The sequence below is a fragment of the Hakea prostrata genome, chromosome 2, assembly GCF_041222555.1.
Source record: "Hakea prostrata isolate BN-2017 chromosome 2, UWA_Hpros_2, whole genome shotgun sequence".
Lineage (NCBI taxonomy): Eukaryota > Viridiplantae > Streptophyta > Magnoliopsida > Proteales > Proteaceae > Hakea > Hakea prostrata.
The window spans coordinates 72,703,361-72,714,987 of record NC_142601.1 but is presented as its reverse complement, the minus strand read 5'-3'; the positions used below and the strand labels follow the sequence as shown (position 1 = coordinate 72,714,987).

The 11,627-nt window shown below is 37.1% G+C and overlaps 1 protein-coding gene across 14 annotated transcripts; it reads left to right on the top strand.

The window, feature by feature from the left end:
• Positions 1–1,970: 1,970 nt before the first annotated feature.
• Positions 1,971–11,183, top strand: LOC149026304 (S-type anion channel SLAH2-like). 14 transcript variants are annotated; one of them, XM_089146570.1, is made up of 8 exons: positions 1,972–2,386; positions 3,250–3,318; positions 3,788–3,864; positions 6,507–6,714; positions 6,981–7,496; positions 8,335–9,105; positions 9,241–9,272; positions 9,373–11,182. In XM_089146570.1, exons 4-8 carry the CDS (start codon positions 6,523–6,525, stop codon positions 9,770–9,772), a joined length of 1,911 nt encoding a protein of 636 aa, XP_089002696.1. In that variant the 5' UTR covers positions 1,972–2,386; positions 3,250–3,318; positions 3,788–3,864; positions 6,507–6,522; the 3' UTR covers positions 9,773–11,182. The 14 variants fall into 14 exon arrangements, with proteins under 14 accessions (XP_089002701.1, XP_089002703.1, XP_089002696.1 ...); XM_089146564.1 differs by having other exon boundaries at positions 3,749–3,864; XM_089146565.1 differs by lacking the exon at positions 1,972–2,386 and adding an exon at positions 2,399–2,861 and having other exon boundaries at positions 3,749–3,864.
• The last annotated feature ends 444 nt before the right edge of the window (positions 11,184–11,627 follow it).

Sequence of the window (11,627 nt, the reverse complement as noted above, 5' to 3'; positions counted from 1 at the left end):
TTTGTCATCCAGTTGTATTCAATTTTCTCCCTGTTCCTTCTAGTTTGTAGAGTGTAGTTTTTTTTTTTTACCTTATCATTAGTTGTAACAGGTATTTACAGGTATAGGATCAGTTCTCCACACTAGTAGAGAAGGAAACATTAGTGATGTGATCCAATGCTTGGACTCGTTAATGCTACGATTTAATTAGATAATCTCATTGACACGAACGCCTCTCATTTTTAGCAGGTCGATCATGCAATCTCCAAAATTGATTGATCTTGTTAAGATAGGAATAAGGGGAATTTTCAGCGCCACCCTTTTGAGGGGTTGGGTTTTATTATTATTATTATTATTATTATTATTATTATTATTATTATTATCTTTTTTTTGGGGTTTGGTAGAAGTTACCCTTTGAGTTACCCTCTAAAGTTAATGGCACCTATAAGGTAAAAATATATCAAAGACATTCCATACCATTAGGAAATTATGATGTTAGTAAATTAAATATTCAAAAGGCCAAGAATTACTTTGAACAAGAATCCCTACCTCTTCTTCTCTCAATCATTGATCCTTAAAGTTTGGGATATATAATTCATAGAAAGTGTTTTTAAGTTTAAGACGTGAAGGTAATATTGAAAATAGACAAATAATAAAAGTGAGTGATAGTTATAATGTTAGTAGTTAGAGGTTTGATTGATAAATTAGATAATTCAATTGCAGCATTAATATTAAGAGGAAATTAAGGTGGTGGAATTGAAAAAGTTTAAATTTTTTTTTTAAATAAATAATTTTTATAGAATGAGGATGAGAGTGTTATATAATATACCATCAAGTAAAATCGAATCAACAACCTCTTCACTAAGAGGTGTTAGCTTTTATCAATCAAGCAACCCTCCAATTGTAAAAATTCCCAAACTATAAAGGTATAGTAAAAATAAAAAAGTTATCGAAAAAAAAAAAAGGCAAAAAAAAAGAAAAAAAAAACCTAATAGGTAACAAATGTAAGTCCAGTAGCTTTTCAGAAATAAAAAAAGAGAGAAAGTGAAAATAATCTATTTCTATAAATTAAGTGCAAAAAAAATTTAATGATTATAGTTGGATGTAATAAAACCAAGACGTCTACCATCTTCCCAAGTATAAATATCTTTTAAATTTCCTACCAACTGTAGTAATTCGTTTTTAATCCACATTATTCGTAAAGTACATTCCCTTAAATGTTGTTATTTATTAAGCATAACAATCCATGCTTCAAGTGTACAAGTTGTAGTCAATGTTAAAGTAATCCACGATACCATACGATACTCGATACTAGTCAATACGTATTCATATTTGATCCAATAGATACGATACATCTCGATAGATAATACGTTTCTTAAAATCGCCTTACCGATATGATACTCAATACCGATACTTTAGACCTTGGTTATAGTCCTACCTGACATCATTGACACTGTTATATTTTTTTTTTTTTTGAGTTAAAAATGAAAAAAGAAATTACATGATTGGTTAAATAGTCACTTAAGATTTTTAGTTGAAAAATTAGTTAAAATTAAATTTAAATTTACAAAACTAATTAAAGGAGTAATTTTTCATCTCTTTAGATATTTTTACTTCTAAAACCGTCATCTTTTTTCTTGTAAATCTAAAATCAGTTTTGACTAGTTTTTTTTTAACTGAATCAGCTCTCTTGTAAAGAGAAACTAAACGTAACTAATCATCCAATTTTCGAAAAATTATCGAAGCTGAAGCGTGGTTCTAGGCTCTAGCGACCAAGCAAGTGAAGATTGAAGGAAAAAATAAGAAGTGGGTTTCTTCAGTGGTGGTGGCGGAGTCTCCTATGAGTGTCAGGAATTTCTTTACAATTTTATATCACAGATTTGTATAGTTGATAATGCTCCACGTCTAAGATCATAGATTCGATGTGACTTTTAGCTATATGTAAAAAGTTCCCTTGTAGCGTTATCAGATTGAAGAATGACAATTTTACAGGTGCGGCACACAATCACGCCGCCTTGAGCTATAAATTCTCCGTATGCATACGGATATGCTGATGGGTCCACTGCTGTGATCGTCCCATTCAAAATTCCAGCTTGGTTCCAATTTATCTGGATGGGATTTTTCTGAAACAGAGTCGAACGTCTCTGTTTAAAAAATTTTCTTCTGAGAAAATAAAGCTTTAAAGGTCCACTTGTCCTCACTGACTCTTTTGCACAAAGCCTGCAAAATTCTGCATTCATTTTTGGCAAGTTGTGACCCATAGTGTTAACTTTTACAACTTTTAACACTAGCAGGAATGGCCATCACTTCTTGACTTGAAGAAATTTCTTCGTTGCAGATCTGGGAATACAAGCCTACAACTGGGAATGTGTCCAGAACGCCTTGATGGAACCTTATCATGTTTTTGGTGGGTTGAGTGGTGAATTTGGTTTCCTATCCTACAATGTCTGTTTTTCTTATTCTTCATTTTAGAGTGGGGACTGTTGCTGATCTGTAACCGTGTAGCTCTGCATCACATGCATGACTGGTTTTCTTTGTTTGTCTTGTCATTTTCTTAACGAAAAAAGAATCTCTTCTTGTGGTTCTTTCTGGGCATTGTTCGTTTTGAAAATATATTATGAAAGCGGTCCTTCATGATTGATGGTTCAACAAACTAGCCGACCATTTTTATATCAAGTTTATCTTCTCCATGTTGGCGAACACCTGCCGTGTAGCTTCCTTCCTTCTCTTGTTTACTTCTAGATTTTGCGTAATTTCAGCGGATTGGTTCTGGGTTAGGTTTAGCATCATGACACAGCTTTTCATAATTGATTGATTTCATACCTAATTATCTGATCCCCTACATGTCTTGAGCTGGTCCCCTAATTTAAGACTTTAATATGGTAATACATTAAAATACCAATCTGTCCTCCTATTTTTCTATTTGATTTCTACTCAGAAAATGAATTAAACACTGAGGAGGGAATCTGGGTTGTTATCTTCGAGATTTATTGTAGTGATTGATTTCTGACCTTCGTAGCTTGTTTTCTACTTAATTTTTTCTAGTCAAGCGTGGGTGAGGTTTCATTATTTTAATGGTTTAGATTTTTAGAAGAAAGCTGTTGTCTATCTGGCGCTGGCGGTGGATTTAAATGTAATGCGGTTGACAATCAAGAATGTTTTTTTTTTCCTCTAGTGTTCCAGCAGTCCTACGGTTTTTCTTTTCATTGATGTGATCTGTTGTATTACACCTGGCTGAGAACTGGAATTGTAGTTTTCTTCCTTCTGTAGGCTCTTGAACGGGTCAGGAATTATCAATTTGTTGGGTGAAATGGGCATGAAACAAGAATATTAAAAGCAGTAAGTCCAAGTGCTTCTGTTCTTAGGATTGTTCTCAATGACAGAACTTGCTAGAGTTGATTTAAGTTAAAGAACTCCTTGTTCAAACTAGACAAAGGACTTACGGTATGACCACTTGCACTGATACAACAGATTTCATATCTCATGGTTTCCTACTTGGTCAAACATTATGGATTTGAATCTGTTTCATTGATTGGATGTCTAGGTTTGGTTGCTTTCCACTCTGTGGATGTATGATTTTCCTACAATAGGGCTGTCTTTATTATTAGTAGTTTTATTATTTTTTTGCAATGATGTATGATGTGAATTATATGTAGTTGATTCAGCAATTGACGATCTGAAATGTTGCATGTGTTTTAGTTTATTTATATTGGTTACTGTTACAAGACCATCATATGTTTAACTTGGGATATTTTGTTTGCTTTCACAGAAGTCATATGCTGAATCGAATTGTATGCTAATTCTGCAGTTGATTTCCTGGTTTGTTTCTACTGGTCGAAGGAGAGTTTTCTCTCTGGCATCATTCTTGGGGGTGGTATTTTGGAGGTTTGGATTTCAGCCTTGAATTTGATAGGATTAGTCATGTCTTGTACTCTATGCATATATGTGCTCCTCTGTGCTTCTGACATGAAAAATAAATTCTTGGTTATTCAGAAATTTGCATCAAGCATCATCACTCTGCAAATCATTTGTCTGCATCATCTGCATTATCTGGGATAATACAGGATAGGAATTCTTCACAAATTGTGAGGCTTTTGTGATAAGGCATTGATCGTTAGTTTGACGCCGTGAGGTTCTTATATTCAGATTTGCATCTGCTTCGAGGAGAACTTCTGGGAATTGCATGCTCATGCTTAAGTGTGCTTTTTTAATTGTTGAGTTGCTTTGGGATATTTGGTTGACAAATTTGTCTGTTGATGGTCACATTTTAGCCCTTCCAAACACTAATAAGTTAGGTTGATTTAAGAAAGTCAGGACATTGAGTAGCTATTCACAGGTCTTCCTTCAGTCTATAATTCATTTCTTACATTCCCTCGCTCTTTCTCATTTTCTTTATCTTTTCAAAAGATTGAATGTTCTTTGGCATCGTGCAATTTCCCATTCTTTTCTAGCCAATCCCTAGTTTTGCTGGTTGCCATTGACTTCTCTGCTGAATCTCCATAAAGACCCTGTTTAGAAATAGAAAAAAGTGCTTTACAAATAACTAAAGCAATTAAGTTGCTGATGACTGTTCTTGTTTGAGCAGGGTTTATCTGTTTGTGAATGTGGTATGAATTTAAATTGGGGATATTTCATATAAATATCTAACTCTATGTAGTCCAGTGTCTGCATTTGATTCTATAAAAAGTTATGTTTATATTTTACAGTCCAATGCTGTTCTTGGATGCATTAGACATGGGAAGAAGACCAATCCCTTGTGTTAGAATCAGAAGTGGGATTTCTCCTATACTTATATACCTATTCATAACATGTATGAAAGTAAAATTTTGCTTCACAGTCAAATTCTAATGACGAAGGACCAAACCAGTAAAAGTTGTCCCAGTTAACGGCTAAAACTTTAGTTGATTGCTTGAAGCTACTTGCTCTGCTCTCTTAGGGAGGTCATTTGAATTTGAGTTGTGCTCTCACATATTATGATACATAAATTCCAGGGACATTCCCACTAATCCTTTCACTGACTGGCATAGCATTCTGCTCTCTCTCTCTCTCTCTCTCTCTGCATGATTGATGCACAAACATGTGAGCTTGCTTCTTCGCATCATGAGTTTTATGAGTTAGCATGTACTTTTTGAAGTTTTCACAGTCAAATAGAAAAAGGGGATCGGGAGATCAGACTACTCGTTGCCTGCAGTAGGTAATTCAAAATTTTTTTTCTTTCTGGTCAGTCTCTAGTTTCTCTAGCAATAATTTGTAATATGAGGAGCTCATAAGATAAAACATTTCCACCTCTAGCATGGGATAGTCCAGAATTTGGCTTCAGATCTGAAGGGAAAAAGTCAATTGAAATTCTATGTTTGATAGAAAATATTTTTTCTTCTTGGATTATGGGTGGTTTTGATGAATCTTTAGCATCTTATTTACTGTCCCAAGTTGCTCATATGAATCCAAATAAGGGCAACAGTAGGGTATGCCCGAAAAGAGGCAGAGAGTGATTGTAAACAAGGAAGGGAACCAACATATCACAGGGTTAGTGTGGATAGTGAGTGGCTGGTGCTGTTAACAAAAAATAGTTGTCCTGGTAGAACTAGGAATGGTTGAAAATAAGTGTTTACTGCCAGATTAGGGGTTCATTTTCTGGATTTAAAGCTTTGTGAAGAGGGCATTGAGGGTGGCTGAATAGTTAAACTTCCATGGGTTTAAAGGGGTAAAAGAGTGTATTTTTTTTTTCTTTTTCCCAGTGAGAAACCAGGATATCATATAGAACAGCAAACTGGCTTAAGTCTTTTGGTTGGTCTTACATAGATTGGAGGAGTGAGGTGGGTTGATTTGGATTGAGTACAAGGTAGAAAAGAACAAAAGACCTAGAGAAGTAGGGAATAAATCTTTGCGCAGCGGTTTTTTCCTGGGGTCTTCTGAAGCCAGCCCCCCAAAATTTCTCTCTGGAAGATTGCCTCATCTGCAGTTGATCAAATGAATGAACCTCAACGGCTCAACCTGAGGTGAGAGGCCAAAGAAAAGGGCCTGACAGAGAAGTATGCCAAAATCTTCCAAAATCCTAATTGACCCACTTCACACTTAGAATTCAAGAATGTGTTAAAAGTACTAGTTCCGCTGAAGGACAGACAACTTTTTTTCTCTGGATATTTTCAACACAAGAATCCATGAATTTTCTTTCAAAAGTTCAACCCATCAAATATGTCCTTAGTCTGTTACCAGCTTTGAAAATACCTAGTGTTCGAGGCCTTGTACGTGTTCCTTTCTTTGTTCAATCTTTCTTTTCTTCCAAGGTTGCTGTGTAAGTGGTTGGGGTGGATTTGCTATCTGTTATTGTTGTCTTGGTGGCTCTCTTTTCCTATTGAAAGGGCTTGTGTGGGGTTAAGTGCTTTGTAATGTAGCTACTAGCTATGCTGAATTAACATTGATTGTCAGTTATATTTGTCTTATTGGAGACTGCTTCATGACATTCCATTCTTTCTTCATAAAATTTGTACAATGAGCTTTGCATGACCAGAACTGTTTGCATATAGGTGTGGTTGGTAGATCATGGAAAACGGCACACATCTAGGTTCATCAGAGCGGCATTCAGCTGAAGAACTTCCGTCTCTTTTCAGATACTTAGGATCCAAAACAGTAGCTGGATTTGACAACATTGAAGAAAGTGGTAGCCCAAATCCTCAGCTTGAACAAACTGGTATCCCAACTTTCAGTTGTCCAACTGATTGTGAATTTACCAAAGTAAGTTTATTTCCTTGTACATGAAAGAGAAAAGGAACAACAACCAGAATAAAAATGTATCATAATATATGGAAAGATGATAGATTAATTATCTTGCATTAAAGGAGTTCTTGAAGTCTGAAAAGTGCCATCTGAGCATATCATACTTTTTACGTAACCTTGGGATGTTGATAGAATTTGTTTTCTTGTGTGAAATTTGGTACACATGGGGAAAGTAATAACATTAATGTTGAACTTGTGTTCTCACTATCTACTTTTTTCTACAGGGAATTAAAATGACTGCTTACCAAAGTCCATTGTATGCACCTCGAGATTTTGACTCCAAACAGATACATCCTATTTCTACCAGTATTCCATCTTCTCCTTATGGGCATCACCTAGGAAGTACAAAAAGAGTTCTCATCAGTGACAGAGAAGGAGCAAGTATCAACACTGGGATTGTAAAACCTCCTGCTACAACTGTTGGCACTGAACAACTTAAACATGAAAAGTGGCGTTCTCAGCCCATTCCATCAAGCACCTTCTATGCCGAGGCAGTTTCAAATGGGAAATCCTCCAATTTCTCTGACCAGCAAAGAAGGAACCCAAGGATTGATAGGCTTAATGGCAAACATTATGATTCTTTTAAAACTTGGTCTGGGAAACTTGAGAGGCAGATAACACACTTACGGGGAAGGCCGTGTGAACCTAAACCAGATGGTGACCAGAATCCTGAGATCAAGTCTTTACCTGTGGATCGGTACTTCGATGCCTTAGAAGGGCCTGAGCTGGAGACGCTTAGGGTATGAGTTCTTATCTATGTTTTTTCTTTTCCAGTCAAGCATTTACACCCTCTTTCAAATTTTGCCTTCTTCAAGTGTTGGGTTTTATTTATTTATTTTTTAATCTTTCAGAAAAATGATTAATTTGCATTTATGTACAGTGAAAAATTAGTCACAAGGGTGTACTTTTACAAACATCAGAAGACATCTATTTTACGACGTGGACAAATGATGTGTTGATTCCAGCTGTTAAGAGAATATGGTCTAGAATAGCCATGTGTCAAATTTCAAAGTCTTTCTAATCAATTACTCCCGTGTATGTCTATGCATGTGTCTAGATAGGAAAACCCTGGAAAATTAATGGCTCAAATGCGTCTTGTGATTTCTGAAAAAGAAAAATCACCAAGACATGTGACACCCATATATACCCTTAGCACATCCCTCATGGTGTGCGCAGTATATGCCAATTAACTATTAGATATGAAGTACATATAAGTAACATGTATGCAGGTTGCATACAGTTGGACAATGATTGGCAATGTTCTATACAATTCAACTGTGGGAGATGAATGGAGTTAACAAAACCTAAAGCTCTGGGTTCAAATTCTGACCAAAGGGTCAATTCAAGATAATGTTCTGCTCAGTCCATTTAACATTAGTAAAATCTTTCTTATATTCTTTCCAATTATAATTTCTATTTTCTAGGCTGCTATATTATCTGCTTTTTATTGTTACGAGCTGTGCTAATTTTTCCTTTCCCCTCCTAACCCTAATGATAATTGATAAATGATGACAAACAGAAGCTATTTTAAATTGGCAAAAGATTAGTATTTATGGATATTTTCTCCATTGTTTTCAGGATTCAGAGGAGTTGGTACTTCCAGAAGATAAGAAGTGGCCTTTCCTCCTCCGATACCCAATCTCTTCATTTGGTATCTGCCTTGGAGTTAGTAGCCAAGCCATCCTGTGGAAAACCCTCGCTACCTCTGGATCCACTAAATTCCTCCACATAAGCCTGACTGTCAACCTTGTCCTTTGGTGCATCTCTGTTGCTCTTATAGGTATTGTTTTCTCCATCTATCTTCTGAAAGTGATACTGTACTTAGAAGCAGTTCGTCGGGAGTATTACCACCCTGTCCGTGTCAACTTCTTCTTTGCACCATGGATAGCCTTACTGTTCTTAGCTCTTGGAGTCCCACCTGCACTTTTCAAAGACCTTCACTCTTCTCTCTGGTACATTCTCATGATCCCAATTTTCTGCCTGGAGCTTAAAATCTATGGACAATGGATGTCAGGGGGTCAGCGAAGGCTCTCAAAGGTGGCCAATCCTTCAAACCATCTCTCCGTTGTTGGTAACTTTGTAGGGGCGTTACTAGGTGCATCTATGGGGCTGAAGGAAGGGCCAATCTTCTTTTTTTCCATCGGCTTGGCTCATTATGTGGTCCTATTTGTAACTCTTTACCAAAGACTTCCAACAAATGAGACACTGCCGAAGGAGCTACATCCAGTGTTTTTTCTCTTTGTTGCTGCACCCAGTGTTGCTTCTATGGCATGGGCAAAGATTCAGGGGTCATTTGATTATGCGTCAAGGCTTGCATACTTCATTGCTCTGTTCCTTTATTTCTCTCTGGTTAGTTTCTCTTCCTACATTGTGCACTAAACTAGATGATACACACAAAGTTGTGTTTTGGCTTAAAGATTTTTTCTTTGAGAGATTCCATAAAATGTGCCTTGACTTTTTGTGGCTCTCTGTCTTGGTATCCAGGCTGTTCGAATCAATTTCTTCCGTGGTTTCAAGTAAGACATCATTGTTTATTTTTCAGTGAGCTCTGATCTTCCAACCATGTCATATATTGGAGTGACCTTTCTGATGTCTGTTTGTATCCCTATTTCTCAGGTTCTCACTTTCATGGTGGGCCTACACGTTCCCAATGACGGGGGCATCAATTGCCTCTATCAGGTACTCAAATGAAGTGACTAATGTAGTGACACAGTCTTTATCAACCATTCTCTCAGGTATTTCAACGCTCACAGTTACAGCTCTGCTCATCTCCACTGTCATACATGCATTTGTCCTGAGAGACCTCTTCCCGAACGATATTGCCATTGCCATTACAAACAGAAGGCCTAAAACAGGAAAGAAATGGGGCCATAGGAGATCTGAAAGCCAAGAAACCAAAGACATGGAAGCTGATATGAAATCAAGGAAAGATTGCAAAGACATTGAAGCCTCTCTGAATCAACCAGTTTATACAGGCATGGGGGTTTCTTGTCAGGCTACCCTCAATAATGTATGATATGTCATGCCTTTTGCACGTTTAAGGTCTGGTTACTTTCTCTATCTTGTGTCCTGATACTAGCCTGGTTAAGCTTCTTCACTCTAATCAGCAGGATGATCATGAATTTTTGGTAGTTGAGGGTATGTTGAAGAATATAGGGTCATGTTCTCATCTGTCAGTGTTTCTTATTGAACTACCTGGGAGATTCTTTTTCGTATCTGATTTATGAGGCTAATTTGAAGGTTAAACAGAAGACAGGAATAGAGGGTCTGAGTTGAGTTCTAAGCATGGTTGCCAACCTCCATTGGGGTTGAGCTCTAAGCATAGTCGTCAAGGTTTCACTTATATGTTGTTGGTGTTGCTTAGCATCCAAGCCCCATCCATTTCTTGGGTCACTATAGCAACTATGCTCAGCTTCATGGATTTCTTCTGCCAGGGTTCTAGTTCTCGCTTATGGCATATCCTACTCCAGAGGTCAAAGATGGATCCCATGGATCCGGTTGCGAACTGTTGTGTGTGGTTTAGGGTGGTGCCAGTACTTGGTTGTTCAACTGACAACAGACAACAGAATATAGAGAATCTTGCAGCCAGAGATTGGAGATGATCAAGAATTTTCAGCTATTGAACAGTCACAAATAGTCATTAGATCGTCAATGACATTGGGCATGGAAATTTTGTGCATTTCAATCCATAGGTTGACAATGATGCATCTGTTCCAGCTTGCGAACTGTCTTGAATGTGGAGTCATCCAGAGTGTTTCCATCCCTAAATTGTCAATTGTAATTAGAGTTAGAAAAGAGTCCATGCTTTTTGGTGGAAAGAGTCTTGTGTGTTGAAACCAAAAGGTTACCTGCATTTTGATGTTTACTTTTTTATGTGTTATAGAACATTTGGATATTTACTTGAAAGATAATTTTCTTCTACTCAATTATTACCTGCACTTTGATGTTTCAATCAAAATCTCTACCCAAACAAAAAAAAAGAGAGAAGAAATGAATATAATTATCTCCTTAATTTTATTCTTCTTTCACCCAGACAGGAATGCCCATTCTAGGATGGTTTATCAATTATTGATGTAACAACTTCAAATTCCATCTCCGGCTTCTCTGTCAAATCAATCGGCTACTCTACAGGATTTTATCTGGTCAGAATGATCCTATCTGATTTCCACAAAAAGGAATGATTGCACCTTTCCTCAACTTCACAACAATTAGCAGTTCTCTGTTTCTTATTAGAAGATTACAAGCTGTTTTGTCAGGCTTGAAACTGAAAAATATGATCTTGCGGTTAAACCACCTTCTCACCAAATAGTCTCCACAAGAGCATAATCCATCCTTGAAGTGATGAAATCTATTTGCATCTCGAATAATTATCTCTCTGTCCTCGATCTTGGATATAAGCTTGGCTGCTGAATGGCAGTTAACACATGCACGGAGGTTCTTTGTTATCCTAATAGTTGTTCTTGGAGGGGTACTGATAAGGTCATAAGCAATGGCTAGCCTCTCACTGTGATTACAAAGAGTGTATTCCATTTCTTCTTCATGGTTCAAGTCATGCAAGACAGAGCCTGTGTCTGGAACAAACCCAGCCTCCTTCAGCCTCCTCTCTAGCCTCTAAAGCTCCAAATAGATCTCCTTTGATCTTGGATGCGATTTGTCTCCAACCCAGAAAACCTGAAGCTTACCATTGAATTCAATCATACTATACCCTAGATCTTTACACAGTCCTTTCTCTCTCATCAACACACGGACCTTTGCAATGCGATCCCACATCCTGGCTGAAGCATAAAGATTTGAAAGCTGCACATAGTGCCCTGCATTTAACGGGTCTAATGAGAAAACACGCTCAGCAGCATATTCCCCCAGTGAGACAT